The sequence below is a fragment of the Aspergillus eucalypticola genome (genome assembly GCF_003184535.1).
Source record: "Aspergillus eucalypticola CBS 122712 chromosome Unknown BO83scaffold_5, whole genome shotgun sequence".
NCBI lineage: Eukaryota > Fungi > Ascomycota > Eurotiomycetes > Eurotiales > Aspergillaceae > Aspergillus > Aspergillus eucalypticola.
Window position 1 is genome coordinate 422,284 of NW_020290279.1, and position 18,284 is coordinate 440,567.

Below are 18,284 nucleotides of genomic sequence, written 5' to 3' on the forward strand. Positions count from 1 at the left end.
TAAGGAACCATGGATCCTGGCCGTAAAGAAACCTTTACTCTCTTTCTCTCCTATACAATAAAAGTACGTCACTATATTTTTCAATATAAAGCAGCTAAGATTCTTGAACGGGTGCAGCCATTCTCAAAGCGAGCAAGCGTCAGGGTTCAAAGACACAATTGAACGAACCATCGGCGCCAATGAGCCCGACGGAGACGGAAGCGACCGAGTGCCGACCGCCGACCGCCTCAAGGCTAGAGCGTCATTAATAATCTTGGCGATGACCCTCGGTTGGCTGTTCAAGAGGAAAAAGGAAAAATCTTGCCCAACGTTGGTCATCTGCTGGCAGTTGCTGTAATATCAGCCAAAGTGATCGGAGGGTCCATTCTACAAACACAGTAGATGACACATCGTCCCTGATCTTGCTCTACATCGACCTTCCCCTATTCCATCGCTTGCTGGGCGGAATAAGCTACACGCCACTTCACCCGAAAAATCCAGCGCTAAGCGGGACCGGCTGTGCCATATTCGATCCATCGCGTGAAGCGCTGTCATAGGCGCGCCGTCAGCTTCCAACTAACATCCGTTTTCCTGTGTATATCCCTGCGTGTGCGATCGGAGCGCCTTGAATGTTTTTAGTTTGCTTTTCATTCTTGTCTCCGGGTTCTATGCTTTCATAACTGTCAGCCAATCAATACCGGCCATAATTTCTAGTGCTTTCATCACAGACAAGACAACTGGCTGCTCTGTCTCCATCCGGTCCACTAAGCCCCCCCTATGGGCCTTCCTTACTCATGGTCACAGTAAACAGTTGCTTTGTGCATACAAAGCCATGCAGAACTCAGAAGTAGCTGCGGGATTGTTGCCCTCATGGGTTGTGCAAGATAATCATCCCATCATTCACAAGGGTGCAGGCACCCACAGCGACCAAGATCGGAGGAGCCGGAGGCGCAACCCACTGGTGAGCGACATCCTCTTCCGCTCTTGGATGTACATCAGTTGAACTTAATGGTGGCAGGCATGCGAAGCGTGTTATAAGAAGAAGGTCAAGTGCGAGACCGAAGGTTCCGGCGCAACATGTATACAATGCCTGCGTCGTAATACAACTTGCAAATTTACCACGAGAAAAGAGAAAAGAGATGACTTGAAGAGGTAATTATCTTATGTCTAGATTCTCTATACATATCCGACCTGAAGGCACTTGCTAATAAATACCCGTAGGGCACACTACGTGAGGACTCTGGAAAACCGAGTGAAGAGGACAGAGTCTATTCTCAGAGCCGCTGGCCTTCTAAGCGATGACCCGATGAGTTTGGATGGTGGGCTCAGCGACGAGGATGATAGAAGGCCCGACTATGGAAGTGACTCGGAAGATGAATCGATCTCGCCTTATTTTAGCCCCCGCGAGGTCTCCAGCCGGCGTAGTTCGGGGGCATTGACCTCGGATGGCTCAAGGGACTATGATCATCTGCAGTACCGTGCGCCAACTGAGGAAGACGCAGGATCTACTGCATCTCATGCCACACCATCTCGTCAGTCACTCGACCCTACCAACTCGTCCAAGCTTCCTGAGGACGGGAGCTCTTCTTCGAAAAAGTGCCCTCACACCCATGCCCCCGTATTCAAGTTGGATAGCAGAGAGGATTCGAGGTACTACGGTATGGCAACCGTTTATAATGCCACTTTCTGGCACCCATTGTGTTTCTAACGTACACTAGGTCGGTCATCTTCGCTGTCTATTCTGTCGCGGGAGGCACTGGATTGGATCAAGCACAAGACGGGCGAAGACACGATACTAAACGTCGTATTTTCCGACTCCAATAGTGATAACGCCTGGGATGCCTGGCGACCGGAAGTTTTCCACGACCTGTTTGCCTCGCAGGTGTTCAAGCCTTTGCCCCCGAGAGCAGAGGTGTTCACTTTGTTGCGGGACTATTTTCGCACAGTGAACCGCCTATTCCCACTTTATGATGAATCGTCTTTCATGCAGCTTGTTGAATGGCAATACACCCAACAAACGTGTGACGATGCTGCCCGATGGGCCAGTATCAATATCATCCTCTCGTTGGCCTACGAGTACCGCTTCTCTAACTGTCAAAAATCGGAGAAAGATCGAGAACGTGCATGGCTTTACTACAAGAACGCAATGTCAGTTTTTGCGGAGCTCTCTCTGCGACGGACTGATCTCCTAAGCGTGCAAGCCCTTTTAGGCATGGCTTTCTTTCTTCGTGGAAACTCGGGGACCCAGTCAGCATTACCAATAATCACGGCGGCCATGCGCATTTGCCAGCGGATGGGTCTACATCGCAATATACCAAGGCCTTACCTCACCCCAAAGGAACAGGAGCAAAGAAGGAGGGTATTTTGGATTGCATATATCCTCGATCAAAGGTAAGAAGTGCAAGATTCAAACCCACAGTCCATCCTTTCTGGGCAGTTTTAACTTATGCCTTTTCATAGCGCCTGTGTTCGATCAGGAAGCGCCCCAGCCCAGCACTTCGAAGACTTCGATGTGGATTTCCCTGTTGATCATATTCACGATCCGTTTGTGAAAGCTCGCGACGGCTCGTTCTTCCGCCATCTTTGCCAGCTTACGGTGATCAAAAGCCGTGTGTTCAGCAAGCTTTATGCAGCGAAAGCTTTGGAGAATAAGTCGCCAGAGGAGATCTACAACAATATTCGGGAGCTACACGATGAGCTCGAGGAGTGGAAGCGTGTCAATGCGCTCGAGTTTCGGATGAAACAAAGAGGTGCTGGTCAGGACTTCCTGATCGGCTTTGCCTCGGCGGGACTGCAGTTCGTCTATTATAATACCATGATTATGATACATCGACTGCCTCTGATGATTCAATTTGCCTCGGCGCACTGTATCGCGAGAGGCAACCACCCCCCAATGGACTATGACTTGATATCGAGCGAGGCGTCTGCTTCAGCTGCGATTTGCGTCCAAGCCGCCCGGGACACCGTGAGACTAGTGAATAATTTGCCATGGGGTGATATTGCATGGATATGGTAAGCAATAAACAGAATCCTTGTCTGCACGGCGGCTCTTTGGCGACTGACAATACCCAGGTCCTTACTGTACTACATCTTTTTGGCGGTCATGAACATTTTTGTGAATATTCTACGAGACCCGCAGCACAAGAAAGTCGAAGACGACCTACAGTCCCTGAACATGGCGGCGACGTTCTTCGCAACCCTCATTCCTGGCGATGGGCCTGGTCACTACGCTCGCTTCATGACGAAGATGTGTGCCAATTTCGAGCGCATAGCCAGGGTTGTCGTTGAGCGATATCAGAGAACCGTTAAACCTAGCGAAACGAAACATCACAGTTCATTCCGCAAATCCAGCACTACCGCAAAGGATCAGAAATCCGTGCGTGCGGTATCCCCTCAGTCATCACGCACATCCACCTATTCTAAATCCGGATCAAGCCCTCCCGTGCCTTCCTCCGTCCGCCTAAGCATCGACATTCCGAATCTTGAAGGCCTTCCCCCTGTCAACTCTGCCGGCTACGTGGTCCCCGATGACCTGACCCCCAGTCCAGTACAGGGTCCGACATTCTCCTCTCACCCAGTTACAACCACAACCACGCAGCCTCTTTCTCAATCCACACCTGCTCCTCCATCCGGTCCCCCTCGATCCTATGATAGCTCTCTACCAACAGGCCTCGAGAGCCCCTTCTTCCCCATCACAGTCAACAGTGACGGCTTCAACTTTTCCCAGCCCGAACTCTGGCAAATTCCCTTAACAGCAGACTGGGAAGTCACGCCACACGCCTTAGGCAGCTTGTTCGGGCCCGACTTCAACTATCTTTTCCCGCAGCAAACAGACTCGAGCAGTAATGAATTCCAACCGACGAGCCAGGTTGCCGGCCAACCCATGACAACTGCACCAGCGCCCATGGAATTCGCTTATGCCAATACCATGGCCGACGCGCAGAATCCCAGCCGGAACCGCAACCGCAGTCAGCATGGCGGGGTGCCTACAACTGCAGATCAGCCATTGCAGGAAAACGATATGTGGATGGCCGGCATGTATTCGAATCCATATAATCTCCCACCCTGACCGGACCGATATTTTCAGCTTCATGTGTGAATCCGAGAAATGAAATTGTACATACCGAGCATGAGTGACGATCAGATATTCAAAATATAACTATCATTAAACTAGTGGAAAAGGCTGATAATGTAATAAAATTTCCTTGATATAGTTCATTTGTACTGCACCTTGTACCTTGTGTAAACCAGTAAACCCATAGAAAGAGCAAGATACACAGCATGAAATTGAACACCATTCCCTTCCCTTTGTTGATCCCAGAGTAAGAAAAAGAAGAAAGAAACAGCCTAACCCCAAGCAACCAAACACCACCAGTCCCATCCATATACACAACCGGGAATAAAAATAAATACCTACAAACCGAAAGAGAAAAACCCCATAATACCAAAACTAAACCAAACCAAACCAAACACCTCATAGAGAAAAATCACCTAACTAGAACACAACCCCACTAAGTTTCCTAACCGCCATACTCCAAACCCCACCACCAAGCTTCAACGCAGCCGCATCACCACCCTTCTTCTCAGCACCGCCACGCAGCCCCTTCGCAAGAATCTTCCGCATCTCCACCTCGGAAATTCCAGCCTCGTTCCCACTCCCGAATCCATAGACTTTGCTAGCGATCACATCGGTCTTGATATCCAAGGTACCGATATCACTCTTGTCACTACCACTATCCTGGCCCTCATCACCATGGGTAGTGTTGTGCAGAATGCGGGTTGTAACGGCAAAGTCGACGTCAATGCGTCGGCGTTTGCTGTCGGGTGTGGTACCCGTGGAGAGGAGCGTGCATCTTGCGCGGAGGGAGGGAGAGGAGTCGTTCGCTTCGAGGAGCTTGAGTTTGGTGACGCCGCAGAATTCGAGCATACGGGCTTCTTCTTCGAGTTTGAGGGTGAGGTCCCAGGCTTGGGAGATGAAGTGGAGGAGGTGTTTAGGGGTGGGTTTTTGTTGGGGAGTGGTGGTGGTGATGTGGGATTGGAGGGATTTGAGGACGAGGAGGGAGATGGGGGAGAGCTGGGCGGTGGGTGTGGTGGTAGAGCGCTTGGTGTCGGATGTAGGGGCGTATTTTAGGTCGATTGGTGTGGGTGGGTTTGTGTTGTTGTTGGTGTTGGTGTGAAAGAAGGCAGGGTGGAAGGTGAGTTGGAGTTGGTTGCGGTAGGACATGGTTATGGCTGGGCCGGCGGAGGATCCTTCTGGAGGGGAGGTCGCGGAGATGATGCTCCAGCCGGTTTGGCGCTCTAGGTTGCGGACGGATTCTTTCAGCTCGCTAATCTCTTTGGCGCTCCAGCCGCGGCATTCTTCTTTGATTCGTTCTGCTTCCTCGATTTGAGCGGTGTATTCTGCTTTGAGTGCTGTGCCGGACTCGATCGTGTCGGTTTTGGTTTTGAGTTCCTCTTGCATCTCCTGTAGTCGGCGCTTCTTCTCTTCGATTTCGGCCTCCACGGTAGAGAGCTTCTCTCTTGTACTGCGGAGTTCGTCCTGGTCGCAGTTCTCCATCTCATCAGCGAGTTGCTGGAGTGTCGCGGCTTCTTTTTCGAGGGCGGAGTGCTTTTCTTCGAGACCTGGTACGACTCCGGTCAAGAGGGCTTCATGCTTGGATAGGGTGTCGCCGTCGGCCTTCATCTCCTGCACGTGCCGGTCAAGTCCGTCTTTCAGGCCTTCGAGGAGCTTCATGCGCCACTCGTACCATGTGGCTTTGCTTTGGAGTCTGGCGTGCGTCTTGACGTTGCGGAACTGGTTGTCCATCAAGAGACGAATGTCGGGTGGTGCTGTCATGTATTCACGGAACAGCGGCGGGTTTTCGGCGTAGGTCTCGGTTTCGATCGAGCGAATGATCTGTCTTCCTTCGGAGATATAGGACTTCAGTTCGCGACAAGACTGAAGTAATGTTAGTAAGATGACAAAAGCAATATAGATGGAAGCGCGGAGGCTTACGTGTTGATAGAGCTCGAGCATGGGGACAGTGCAGAAACCAGCTGCCACGCAGGCTTCAAAGTCAGAAGCACTTGACTTAGTCTCGCTCTCAGTTGAAAGTCGCATTGCTCGTTTGGAAGCACTATCAGGAGCAGTGGTATGCCGCCGTTTTGTCGTCGTGAGCTCCATGAAGTGGATGTTGGTCATGTTCAGGAAGTCCTGCAACTGTATTGGTTCAAATTGCGGACCAGGCTCTTCAGCAACAGTGTCCTGTTCTTCCAATGGTTCGGCACCAGACGGTAACTTTGAGGACAATCGACCGTGTTTCTCCGGACTGGTCGCCAGGGAGCTGCCTTTCGGCTCCTGGAGAGGAGTGGTGCTCATCTTCAATGGAGAGCCACTGAAGAGTTTAAGAGGCGAACGGGCTGCACGCCCAACCGTTTCATCCTTGGACGGAGGTGCAGGAAGCCTGATGTTCTTCACCGGACTCACATTTTCACGCCCCCTCAAACGCTTTGGTGTGCTATCAACATCTTCATCATCCATATCCAGCTCGGCTGGCCGTTTGCCGAGGACGCCACGAGCGGCGCCAACATGCAAGCTCTTTCTCCCACGCAGCTTATTCTTCTTCGGGGTAAGACTTGAGATCATGTCTTTCAGATTAGCTGTGGGATCCCGATCATTGAGGGGTGGCGGTGGAATATGCCCATCTTCTCGGTTCTCTTCCTCTTCGCGCTCCCTCTCAACCTCCTCCTGGAGCTTCACGGGATCTTCAAAGCGCACTCCCTGTTTAGACGGTTCTTGGGGGATGAACTGCGGTGCCTCTTCACCGATCGATCGACGCTTGTCAAGCATAGCGGCCACCTTGGGCGATCCAAGGCCTTCTTTATCGATCCCGAGACCTGAAGATCGTCTTTTTCCATGAGGTTGCAGGACAAACAGAGGAGCTGACTTTCCAGATGCAGACTTCTCGAACAGACTTTTACGCCTTGGAGATTTCTTCCCGCTTGCAGGTCCCGTAGGGTTCGCCTGCGGTGGCTTCTCTGGCGATGTATTCTGATCATCAGTGGATTTAGACGGAGTTTCAGCAGGTGAGAGTCCGCTGGCCTGCAGCGCCGGTTCCTTCGGAGATTGCTGTGATGTCTGAGAGGTTGGGGTGCTCAAAGCAGCATGGCTTAGGCTTTGTCGGGTCCGCCTGGATCTCACACTGGCCAGGCTAGGGCTTCCGTTCTCTAAAGCAACGGCAGCGACATGGAACGAGGCGGGTGATTTAGCTGGGGACTGACGAGCGGAACCCTGGAAGGGTGAGCTACCGAGGCGAGCAGCAGTCGGTTCGGCATTTGGCTCTACTTCCATTGGTTCTTCAACGGTCTTCTGTGGCCCTGCTTGAGGTGAGATTATCTTACCCACGGCAGTCGTGAAATCCATGCCCTGGGTTTGATCCTCATCTTGTGGTTCGGTTTGCTCCTGAGCTGCGGGAAGTATGCCACCAATGGCCCCGGTCATTTCCATGTCCATTCCTTCATCCATATTGTCATCTTCGTTCTCCCAGGCAGAAAAATCAGGTGCCTTGGAACTTGGCGTGAATGATTCTGCTGGGCCATCGTCGTTCTCATTGGCGACATTAGCTGTAAATGGTTTGTTCAGAACGCCACCAACGACCGACGTGAATTCCATGGTCATCTCCTCATCTTCGTCTGCGTTGCTGTAGGCTCCTGTTGACTTGGCTGGCGAAATAGGTTGCGCGATGCCTCCAACGACGTTGGTCAATTCCATGGTTTGTTCATCGTACACGGTCTCTGCGCCAAGTGACATGCGACTTCTCATGCTCTGACGACGGCTCTGCTGGCCTGGAAGAATACGTCCAATGGCATTCGTCACTTCCATACTGAGGTCCTCATCCCCATTGTCGCTTGCTGCATCTACCTCAGCCGGTTGGTCGGCCACGAACCCTGAGGGCTGCACATTCTCCTGGTCATGCCGAGCGCTAATGTCTTCCCAATCAAAACTTTGGCGTTCACCTTTCTTGATCCAAGGCTGGAAGGCGCCTGTGATCTTCTGATCGGCAATCTCCATCGACATGTCACCGTCATCATCGTCCTCAATGCCACGAGTGCCTGCTTCTCGGGCCGCTTGCCGTAGAGCCTCATTTAGCCGAGCACTGGAGCTGGTGCTAGCCTCAGACCCATCTGACCGAGTCGTGACTGCAGAACGAGCGGTCATATCGTCCATACTCATCGCGGTACTTTCCCCGTCAGAGCCGGAAACTGATGAATTGTCATCATCGTCGATGTCTTCCTGCGAACCTTGTAATCCGGTATATTCACTGCCGTCCGCCGAGCTCCCGCTGAATGGGCTTGAGGACATCTCCTGCGATGACGTTGAGCGGTTCTGGAGCTGCTGTAGATCTGGGTACTGAACGGGGGAAAAGCCGATATCTGATTCTGCGTCCAGGTCGGGAGAAGGAGGATCTTCCGGGGGGTTCTTTTGTGCGGGGGTCTGATTTGCCAGGGACGATGCACGCCTGGTTGAGTTGGAGGTAGATGAAGAGGTCGAGTCATCAGGTATCTCCACAACATTCCACGTGTGCAATGTTGCTTCTGGGGCAAATGAAACACGGCGATTTGCTGTCGCGGTCTATCAGCTTAATGTTATAATAGGAAAGCTGTATGACGAACCCATAGATTTCCGGCGCGCCTCTCTTCGCTCAAGGATCGTCTTGCGCTCGCGCTCCCGCTGTTCCTTCTCTTCTCGCTCTCTCACCGCGGCCATTTCATCCCGGATTGAAGCGGCGGTGAAGCTATCGAAAGGATTGGACGGGTCGTCACCCGCAGAGCCTGACGGTTGTGCCGGAGTATCGAAGTCTATTAACATGCCCTCTTTGCCCTGGTCCGGGGCTTCACCTGTGCCGTCATTGTGAGGTGGACCGCGAGCGGGAGTCCGTCTGCGTGTCTCCTCAAACGTAGGAATGTTGCGAACCGGGGAAACGGGAACTGTAGGTTTCAGGATAGACTTGAGGGGGAAGGCTGCAGTAGACTTGAACGCGACAGGATTGATATTAGTATAAGCGACAGATAAGGGCATCGGAAGGCAGAGTGCGGAGCTACCTTGCGTCGATTGCCATTTGAATCTTGGAGCGCATCTAGACCACCAGGTCCCAGACTCTTACTGCGCGACTTCTTATCCTTTGCCGAGAGCTTTGGACGCTCACCAATAGGTTGAGAAGAGCTGATATTTGTGGTGGCATTCTCCTTGTCCAAGGTAGAGGTCAACTGCGATCGAGGGACATGGGCGATAGAGCGACGAGATCGCGGGCGGGAAGACCCCGCGGAGTCACTTCGGGACGCCATGGGAGTCTATATTGAGGGGGACATGAAAGATGAAGAGGAGATTGATGAGGTAGTTGAACAGCGTCACCCGCGATATCCAACTGACTAGTTAGGGGGATCAGTCCGGGGAATGACAACAAGTAACGAGTTTACTCCCCTAAAGTTTCACCATAAACACTTAGATGGATCGGGCCTCGAGCTTCCCGCGCGTCACCCGGTCGGCGCTCATGTGACCGGGGGATGTAAACAAACCAAAACGGATAGCCCTAGCCGAGTCCCAAAACAGACTAGCGCCCCCATCGCACACTCACAGGCCGAATATCCGCCATCGTCGAATAAATCTTCTCCAACATCGACGTCGACCACCGCAGGCCCCGACACCCACCCTCCGCGACGAATTATACCACCCAGCTCGACTTCGCTTCCTCGTCGGACTGAATTCTCGCAACAATGGCGACCGAGTTGACCGTCCAGTCGGAACGTGCGTTCCAGAAGCAGCCTCACATCTTCGTCAACCCCAAGGCTCAGGCGAAGAGCAAGAAGGTTGGCACCGGCCGCCGTTGGTACAAGGATGTCGGTCTTGGTTTCCGTACCCCCAAGACCGCCATTGAGGGCTCCTACATCGGTATGCACGACCTATGTTGAAATTTTATTTTGCGGCGTTATCGACTTCCGATCATGCGGGACCGGGACTGGGAATCTTTCGGAGGCTATGGGGAGATGAGAATATGCCGCATGGGAAAGGGAGAAATCACCTGGAGAGCGCCAGCATGAATCTACGATAAAGTGCAACTACACCATGCAAAGGATCTGGATGAAATGCGACAAGAGAAGGAATCAGAGATCAGACCTGGAAAGAGCGCTTGGCGACAGATTTGCGGAACCCGGTTATTCTCATCTCTCAAAGGCTCCGGAGAAGTCCAGTCATGTTGTTCAAATCCCAGGTGGGACAAAATAACTGATATCGAACAGACAAGAAGTGCCCCTTCACCGGTCTGGTTTCCATCCGTGGCCGTATCCTGACCGGCCGTGTCGTCTCCACCAAGATGCACCGTACCATCGTCATCCGCCGTGAATACCTCCACTACGTCCCCAAGTACAACCGTTACGAGAAGAGACACAAGAACCTTGCCGCTCACGTCTCTCCCGCTTTCCGTGTTGAGGAAGGTGACTGGGTCACCGTCGGCCAGTGCCGTCCCCTCTCCAAGACTGTATGTCAAACCTTCCTCGGAATATCTTCTACGATCGCTGGTGGCAAATGCGTTTCTTTCCTATACGCCTGGAAAGAATACGGATGATGCCTAGTGCTACTGAAGATATTCCACATGTGACTCGCACAATCGTTTGCAATGGATGCGCTAACATAGTATTCAGGTCCGCTTCAACGTCCTCCGTGTCCTTCCCCGTACCGGTAAGGCCGTGAAGGCTTTCTCCAAGTTCTAAGCGTCTCGATGAGGAAGGGTGTGTTTTCGCGAGGACGAACCTAGGGCAGCGGCGTGACTGGATATAAACGGAATAGTTTCTCGGGTTGGGATTGTTTCACGATTTCATGTCCCAGGTACCCTTGTGGAAGGAATATCCAATGAAAAAATTACTTTGATTCTCCCACATAGACTTTTTATATCTGTACGAGATCTCAGAGCACTGAGGGAGAGTTCGGTATGCTAGTGTGAAATCTAGCCTTTCTAATCGATTCACTGCCGCTTCCAGTTTGGGTCTTTTTTTTGATGTTCCTTATCGCTTTCACTGCGGGCACTTAGCGCCAATAGTCAAGGGTAGTATTCGTAGGTGCACTGACCCTTTCTAATTAGCTGATATAAAGCAAGTACTAGCTACATTTTAGTGGCCTTTCAATTATCTCCAACTCATTGATAAAACACTACAGAGTACATCTCTCCCCTTGGTACTAACGTACACCATTCCTTCGACCAGATCTGTCGACCCTTATCTTACAACATTCCTTTCAACAATCGTGAGTACTGAACCGATAATAATATCGACGACGAGTACGCAATACAGGCAAATATGGGGCAGAAAGAGGAACGAGACTACTGAAGAAGCCAGCGTCGTCGACGTTCTCGATCTCTCACAAACCGAATGTGGGGCAGTACCTCCTCAGACAACTCACGGGACATGCTCAGAATTGAATATCTAGTCTCGATATCATGCATAATGTCGCTTTCGCCTTCTACGGATATACCCCTCATTTCCTGGGTATCATTGCTGGATGGTGGCTGCATATAAGATTGATAGTCATCCTCTTCCATTTTCTGCGCGAGTCTCGCTTGTTCTTGGACCCATCCGCCAGTTATGGGGTCGAAGATCTCGATGGTAGGGATGCGGGTCTGAGATATGTTCAAGTTCAAGGATGACAGTACTTGAGTGTCTTCTTCAGGCCAATCCGTAATCAGCTCAGCTGATCGGTTAGACTCTTGCTCAGAAAATAGGTTAATTTGTCGTCCAGTGACTTCTTCCTCGTCTTCTCCATCTTCGTCTGTTATCAGTTCATCATCTGTATCTCTCATGAAGAACCAGTCAGGAGTGGAAAGGGGTTTTCTTTCTGAGGTATGTGCGGCTAACTCGCGCCCCATGCAGGGTGAGCTGGCACCGATATCCTCAGATTCGCTATCACTCATATTCTCGTCTTCTGCAATAGATCCACACTCGGTGATTGACCCGTCATCCGATATATCATGAACAATGGATTCTGGACGTCCGACTTCGCTGACACTGGTAGATGGTATAGAGCGATCGTAGCCAGCACATACTCCCTCATGAAAGGACTCCCAAGTTCCTTGCCTCTTCAGTCTCCAGGAGTGGAATAAGCCCTCGCTCACCTCCCTGCTGAACTCGAATGGGAGATTAATAGAGTTAAGAAATTTTCCTATTGCATATCCCGAAGTGTGGTCAAGTTTGCCGGCATCTCTAGCTAGCTCGCCTTGCAACTGCTTTCTGTTGTATTTGTGAGATGCAAGTTTATCAAGCTGTAGGAAATGCCCAATCTCAGCATGCTCGTCTGCGAGCTGTTGTATCGTGCTTATTTTTACAGCACATATTATAGCAGCGGGTGGTATCTTTCCCCATACCAAGAACTCGCCTCTACCGTCGTAGCCTCGGATACGCAGATTTTGTTCCCTGAATAGCTTAATCGCGGGATATACGTCGGTATCAAGCTTATGTGTGTCAATGATGGATATAATAGCGCCTTCTTTGTTCCAGAGTGCTCTGTGAACAGGCGATAACATTGAGCGAAACGTAGATACGAACGGTGATGGCGTTTTGTCGATGTGAACATGTCTAGAGAAGTAGTTGAGAAATTCTTCTTGAGATATATCCCCAGGTGTGAAGAATTGGCGTCCATCTGCAAAAAGTCCGGCCAGGAATAGCATTTTTGAATTGACGCCTTGACTGTCGATATTAGACCATCTGTATATGACAGGGGGCACTTCATCAGTCCAACGTGAACGAGATCCCACAGTATTCAATTCTTTACGTGCTTTCTGCTGAATGTGGTATTAGTTTATATGTTACTTGGGTATCACTTGGGTCTCACATTCAAAATCTGCTCTTGTACACACCAAAAGCATACTTTGTCGCCGCCACTGCATAGGCTAAGATCGATCTGAGTTATATCCACGATTTCTGGTACTGGGGCTTGTTCCTGCACTCCAGTAATACCAACATTTCTTCTCTCAGGGCGCTGTGTCATAGACGTGTGCTGAGGAGTTATCTCTGGCATCTCGACTTGTGGTGCCAGGCTCTGCTGATGGCTGCAAGTTTCCTCATTGTCGTCGACATAATTCGGGACTATATGTAGACCTAATAACCTCGCAGTCCTTCTAATCCGTCTCAGGGTTGGAATCCAGCGCCAATGTCCCTCGGATGTATGCTGCTGAACTTCTTTCCACTCCGGGTACGAAGATCTCACCATTTCACCCCACTGCGCGCGTAGAGTACTTGATGGGATGCCCTCGGTAAATCCACATTTTGTCACCTCCGATTCAAACACTCGATTGAATATGTCTCTGAAGGCGCTCGTGTTTCTCTGAAAGAACTCATATAGACAGCAGAGGAACAGTCTCTGTTCCCGTGTCCATTTGTTTTGGAGTCGTGGAGTTCTATAGTCAAGACCAATCTCGGGATCCATCACGACAATCGAGTGTTGCATGAAAGAGTAGTGAAACGAAATAGTATGAGATAGTTTCTAGATTAGGCTTCAGCAAGAGACTGGTGGGCCACACAAGTGGGGTGAGCGAGCGATATTGGAAGCTTGTTTTCAGCAAAGATTTGTGGGTGGAAGAATAAGCGAGGAAGATAATAGCTTGATTACAGACTTCTAACATGGCTACATGTCTGTAAAGAGTAAATTCTTCTGTGGGGCCTTTGAAAAAAAGTGTGAGAAAGAGGCGTATGCCTCCTTTCTAAACAGTGTAGGTGGGCTAACTAGTATTCATATCGATTACTGGGTTTTGAAATCGGTTTGGGTGTGACCACTGAAGCCTATATTTGTAAGATGAATATCATTCAGTATAAATGAGTCCAGGTCATGTTAAAAGTATCGTTAACAGAAGTTGAACCTGACACTAATATAATGACTTTTGGAGACTCAGATAGTGAGGTTACTGGTAGTAGCGAAGGCATTCCAGAAATATATATTATCGATCACGTGAGGACAGAACGCATACCTACAAATGTAGTGACTCAGTAGAATTGCACTTGATGGAAGGCTCCACTTATAGTTTGTGTCAACTCAAATGTGAGGCAATCAAATAATAATATTTCTAAGAAGTGACACTTCACTCTACCCTCATCTTTCTTTTTGTACCACAGTGGTAGAGATCATCCTCAACAGCGTGGTACATACGTAGTAGTTCGTCGGATAACATCATCGCGCCGACCCAAACAGCACTAGGCGGTTCCTAGCCTAGTTGGGTGCAACCGGGCGCTCCACTGCGATGCCGCTTTGAAGTCCAACATCCCGAACTGCCTGAAGCTCTCTCTCTCTCTCTCCCCGACTTGTTCTCATAAATCTTCCCTTCCTGTTCCCTTGACCGCTTCGATCATCGAACCCCCCACCACCCTTCCTCTGGGGGATTATCAGGCAGATCATCCCTGTCATACCGAAAGTCCCGATCCCCCTCCCTAGGAGTCGGCACTTCACCCCCGTCCCACTTCACTATTGACAGCTTGCGTAAGAATCACCAGTTCCGCGACATGGCAACTTGAACGCATCATGATTATTTTTGGAATTGGCGTGGGCAAAGCATTCAGAACACGACTATAGTTTTGGTACCTTCTCAACTTCGATCGATCTGGTTATCGTTCCACCCCGAAACCCCCCCTCCACCTCGAATCCAGCTGCCTGCCAGATTCCCCTGATTTCTGTTTCCGACCAATTGCTGTGACGGAGGACAGCCATCTTTGAACATGTCTCACAACTTTGAGAAGTCGGTGAAGGGAGCCACCAAGATAAAGGTTGGTAGGAGGTTCCGTGTTCTTTCAGGGGGATGCGTGATCTTGCGCAAGTGCTGACGATCTGGTCCTCATCAACAGCTTGCGGCCCCCAAATCCAAATACATTGAACATATACTTGTTGCGACTCATACAGGCGAGGCAGGTGTTGCAGAGATATTTCGGACGCTGCAGCTCCGACTTCGCGATTCAACATGGACCATTGTTTTCAAAGCTCTTATTGTTGTCCACTTGATGATAAGGGAGGGACAGTTGGATGCTACATTGCAGTATATGGCAGAGAACCCCAGAAGACTTGCCATCAGTGGATTCTCAGAAGGTGAGGGATGGTGTGAGAACCTGCGCGGGAGATTACTGACATGTTGATGTCACAGTACAGTCGCAAGGCCATAATATTCGAAGATACTCCGATTATCTCATCGCGCGTGCGCGTGCCTTCGAGGATACCAAGACCGACTACGTGCGAAGCGGACAAGGTCGGATGAAGAGACTGACAGTAGAAAAGGGACTTCTGAGGGAGACAGAAATAGTTCAACATCAGATCCATGCACTGCTCAAATGTGACGTGGGTCATCTCCTTCCCTTGCATCATGACATCTCCAACTGACATGTTTCAGCTTCTCACTGACGACGTCGAGAACGAAATATCGTTGACCGCATTTCGCTTGCTGGTTTTGGATCTCTTGACCCTATATTCGGTGATGAATGAAGGAACAATAAACGTTCTTGGTAGGTGCTCTGCTTAGCAAATCCGCGGCATGCTCTGACTGAACTGCGCACAGAGCATTACTTTGAAATGTCGCGACCCGACAGCGAACGTGCGTTGGAAATATACAAGACATTTACGGTCCAAACGGAAGAAGTCGTGAAGTTTCTGGGAGTTGCTAGGCATTTCCAGTCTGCGACGCGATTGGAGATCCCTAAGCTCAAACATGCTTCTACGGATCTTACGCGGCTTCTGGAGGACGATCTCAATGACCCGGATTTCAACCTTCGCCGGCGAGAATATTTGGCACGGAAGCAAGGGAAAAGCGGCGGAACTCCTCCGCCTGTGAGTAAAACTGCGACAGGCGATAGGGCCGTGAGCAACGCGAACACTATGCCGGCACGGCCTCAAACCCAGCCGAATCCACAGACACAGAAGTCAAACCAATCGGACCTTATCGACTTCTTCGATTCAATCGAGCAGAACCAGCAGCCGATGGCCCAGACCAATCCGTTCCAGCAAGCGCAATTACAGCAGCAACCGCAGGCGATGCAGTTCCAGCAATCCGGGTTCCCACCACAGCAACAGGCCTTCTACGCGCAACCGACGGGCTTCCAGCAGCCCCAACCGACTGGGTTTGACCAACAAGCGGCGTTTGGAAACCAGTTTGCGCCGCAGAATATTCAGCAATTTGGCCAGCCGCAGCAGCAGCAGCAGCAGGCTCCCCAACCTCTTCAACCCAACCACACGGGGGCCGGATTTGGTGGTTATTCGGCGCAGCCCCAGACATACGGTTTCCAGTCAAACCTCGCTCCCATCCCACAACATGACATGAGTGCATTCTCCCAGCAGCAACAAATGCCAATGGCTCAGCAGCAGTTGCAGCCACAGTCAACCAACCCCTTCCGACAATCGATGTTAATGAGTACGCCGACCGGATCGGCCACGCCTGCCACTCCCCTTAACCGTCAAAATACGAACCCCTTCGCACGACGTTTATCAACAGTCAACCCGCAGCTTGATACCGGTGTTCCCCAAGCCTACCCGCAGGCGCAGCCGCAAGCGCCCCAACAGCCAGCGCCACTCCAAGCCCAGCGGACGGGAACTAATCCGTTTGCCCGTGCGTCCTCTGTTCCCCCACCGCAGTCCCAGGGCCTGCAACCTCCTGCTGCGGCTCCTCTGCGACCAAACCCTACGGGGAGCACGAACCCTTTCCGTCAGAGTGCCTTTGTGAACCAACAGACTGGCCAAGGGTGGCATGTCGGCGGGCAACAGGGCACAATGGGAGGCTTGGAGCAACTAGACACGGTGCCCATATTCCCGCGACCGGGGCTATCATAACGGTGCTTACAAAACATTGATCTCTACAACACCACACGAAAACAATATAGTGTGCTAGAACATAAACCTTCCTCCTTTCCCTTTAACACTCTTTTATTGGCTTGCATTGGGTTTCTTGATTGAGTGTTTTGAAAGCATAATGGCGGGGCTCGCAGTGCGGGTCCGACCGTTGACCATGTAGCGATAGCAGAGGTTCAGTGATAAGAGAATATAACAAAGGATTGCAGCAACCTGAAACAATCGCCCGTTTGTATCGATGATAAGCAACAGTTAGCCAGTAAGACAAGGGCAGTACTTGGGAACAACCTGCATGAGTGCCGGCCATCAGCAAGGGGAGATCGACATCCTGACCCTTGTGAAACCCTCCTAGTTAACCCACAACTATCGATTGCCCGACTGACTTCTTGTGTAAGTAATCGTTCCCACAGTATGAAGTCTTATCATTCGCTGCTATAGATCAGCTATGTTGTCCCCATCCACGAGTATACCTAACATCTCGTTAACGGCGAAAGCATATGGCTAGAGTGGCTCCTCTGGATGCATTTCCCGCTAGGATTGATAAGATACTGAGTCAGTCACTTCAGCCGTTACTGACCGCCAAGATGGTAATGTGGTTATGAGGTATCCTTGTATAGTACAACAATTCGGGTCCACCACTGATGTTATTGTTGCCATGTGGTTAATGTGGAGAGAGCTATAAGTGAGGCCTTCGTAGAAGATATGCTACCACTTTATGCTTTTAAGCCCTGGATAACTAGATACATAACATCACGAGGCCGAATGCGAGCCGAGGGCTTAGAATAAACCGTCATGCACAGGATCCTGGCTCTTATTGCTCACACTATGGACTGTCTATAGCAAGTCTGATCATGGTGGGAATATTATGCTAGCCGGATATCTTTCCGGGTATCACAATCCTCATTCAAGCCTATTCGTACTACTCAAGAGTGAGGGCAGAGTCGCTTACTGCTGGCCTGATGAGAGTGTTCTACTACGGAAGTAACCAAGGCTTGCTCCTTCGTCATATATAATTTCCCCTAGATTATGCTCATATCTCCCTTATTGCTCTTTCAGTTTGCAACAATCCGTCAAAGTTGGTCATATCAGGTTACTACTACCAACTCGAATGCACCAACATTTAGACTTAGGCTCACACCTTCTTGAGTCTGCAGTGTAGTGTACCCAACATGTCTCCCACTGCCTGGCTGTTAAAGAAGCCCGGAAGCCGTCTAAAGTACGTCTTGAAGACAAGTTCCTGGGCTAATAACACTACTATCCAGTAGTAGAACAGCAAGCCAATCATATCGAATGGGGCACTGACTACGTACGTTCCCGATGTTTCGTATATAGAGAGAATACGATTGGTCCAGAGTAATAACTCCCGGTTGAGATTGTCAAAGGAAAAATCCACTTTCCTTGACCAGCAGTCCTAACAGAAGATAGAGGTCTTGCCTGCTAAGAGAGGGAATACAGAGGAGTTAGT

At 50.5% G+C, this 18,284-nt stretch overlaps 5 protein-coding genes across 5 annotated transcripts; 3 read left to right on the forward strand and 2 right to left on the reverse strand.

Annotated features, from left to right (window-relative positions):
- The first annotated feature begins 673 nt into the window (after positions 1-673).
- Positions 674-4,155, forward strand: BO83DRAFT_197881 (transcription factor domain-containing protein). Its single transcript, XM_025526615.1, has 6 exons — positions 674-940; positions 998-1,131; positions 1,201-1,637; positions 1,698-2,370; positions 2,440-2,991; positions 3,052-4,155. Exons 1-6 carry the CDS (start codon positions 812-814, stop codon positions 4,046-4,048), a joined length of 2,922 nt encoding a protein of 973 aa, XP_025391043.1. The 5' UTR covers positions 674-811; the 3' UTR covers positions 4,049-4,155.
- A 48-nt stretch (positions 4,156-4,203) lies between these two features.
- On the reverse strand, positions 4,204-9,374 carry BO83DRAFT_355075 (kinetochore-microtubule binding complex subunit SPC105). The gene is made up of 4 exons (XM_025529128.1): positions 9,061-9,374; positions 8,632-8,989; positions 5,975-8,580; positions 4,204-5,917 (listed from the first exon to the last, which is right to left on the reverse strand). The coding sequence occupies exons 1-4, from the start codon at positions 9,301-9,303 to the stop codon at positions 4,475-4,477; spliced, it is 4,650 nt and encodes a 1,549-aa protein (XP_025391044.1). The 5' UTR covers positions 9,304-9,374; the 3' UTR covers positions 4,204-4,474.
- A 264-nt stretch (positions 9,375-9,638) lies between these two features.
- Positions 9,639-10,847, forward strand: BO83DRAFT_375841 (40S ribosomal protein uS17). The gene is made up of 3 exons (XM_025530560.1): positions 9,639-9,907; positions 10,255-10,493; positions 10,657-10,847. The coding sequence occupies exons 1-3, from the start codon at positions 9,733-9,735 to the stop codon at positions 10,723-10,725; spliced, it is 483 nt and encodes a 160-aa protein (XP_025391045.1). The 5' UTR covers positions 9,639-9,732; the 3' UTR covers positions 10,726-10,847.
- Positions 10,848-11,265: 418 nt separating this feature from the next.
- On the reverse strand, positions 11,266-12,559 carry BO83DRAFT_355082 (uncharacterized protein). The gene is made up of 2 exons (XM_025529129.1): positions 12,369-12,559; positions 11,266-12,305 (listed from the first exon to the last, which is right to left on the reverse strand). The coding sequence occupies exons 1-2, from the start codon at positions 12,525-12,527 to the stop codon at positions 11,331-11,333; spliced, it is 1,134 nt and encodes a 377-aa protein (XP_025391046.1). The 5' UTR covers positions 12,528-12,559; the 3' UTR covers positions 11,266-11,330.
- A 1,746-nt stretch (positions 12,560-14,305) lies between these two features.
- On the forward strand, positions 14,306-17,033 carry BO83DRAFT_434965 (ENTH domain protein). Its single transcript, XM_025535852.1, has 5 exons — positions 14,306-14,757; positions 14,836-15,073; positions 15,129-15,319; positions 15,372-15,483; positions 15,537-17,033. The coding sequence occupies exons 1-5, from the start codon at positions 14,710-14,712 to the stop codon at positions 16,799-16,801; spliced, it is 1,854 nt and encodes a 617-aa protein (XP_025391047.1). The 5' UTR covers positions 14,306-14,709; the 3' UTR covers positions 16,802-17,033.
- Positions 17,034-18,284: the final 1,251 nt, after the last annotated feature.

Bases quoted from the DNA above. Each gene is read 5' to 3' on its own strand.
- BO83DRAFT_434965 (XM_025535852.1), top strand. From the start codon at position 14,710: ATGTCTCACAACTTTGAGAAGTCGGTGAAGGGAGCCACCAAGATAAAG. The intron at 14,758-14,835 runs GTTGGTAGGAGG...CCTCATCAACAG, and splicing joins AGGGAGCCACCAAGATAAAG to CTTGCGGCCCCCAAATCCAA. The intron at 15,484-15,536 runs GTAGGTGCTCTG...AACTGCGCACAG, and splicing joins AGGAACAATAAACGTTCTTG to AGCATTACTTTGAAATGTCG.
- BO83DRAFT_197881 (XM_025526615.1), top strand. From the start codon at position 812: ATGCAGAACTCAGAAGTAGCTGCGGGATTGTTGCCCTCATGGGTTGTG. The intron at 941-997 runs GTGAGCGACATC...TAATGGTGGCAG, and splicing joins GCCGGAGGCGCAACCCACTG to GCATGCGAAGCGTGTTATAA. The intron at 1,638-1,697 runs GTATGGCAACCG...AACGTACACTAG, and splicing joins AGAGGATTCGAGGTACTACG to GTCGGTCATCTTCGCTGTCT.
- BO83DRAFT_355082 (XM_025529129.1), bottom strand. From the start codon at position 12,527: ATGTTATCGCCTGTTCACAGAGCACTCTGGAACAAAGAAGGCGCTATT. The intron at 12,306-12,368 runs GTATGGGGAAAG...ACGATACAACAG, and splicing joins ACGGTAGAGGCGAGTTCTTG to CTCGCAGACGAGCATGCTGA.
- BO83DRAFT_355075 (XM_025529128.1), bottom strand. From the start codon at position 9,303: ATGGCGTCCCGAAGTGACTCCGCGGGGTCTTCCCGCCCGCGATCTCGT. The intron at 8,990-9,060 runs GTAGCTCCGCAC...GTCGCGTTCAAG, and splicing joins CAAATGGCAATCGACGCAAG to TCTACTGCAGCCTTCCCCCT. The intron at 8,581-8,631 runs GTTCGTCATACA...AGACCGCGACAG, and splicing joins GGCGCGCCGGAAATCTATGG to CAAATCGCCGTGTTTCATTT.
- BO83DRAFT_375841 (XM_025530560.1), top strand. From the start codon at position 9,733: ATGGCGACCGAGTTGACCGTCCAGTCGGAACGTGCGTTCCAGAAGCAG. The intron at 9,908-10,254 runs GTATGCACGACC...GATATCGAACAG, and splicing joins CATTGAGGGCTCCTACATCG to ACAAGAAGTGCCCCTTCACC. The intron at 10,494-10,656 runs GTATGTCAAACC...CATAGTATTCAG, and splicing joins GCCGTCCCCTCTCCAAGACT to GTCCGCTTCAACGTCCTCCG.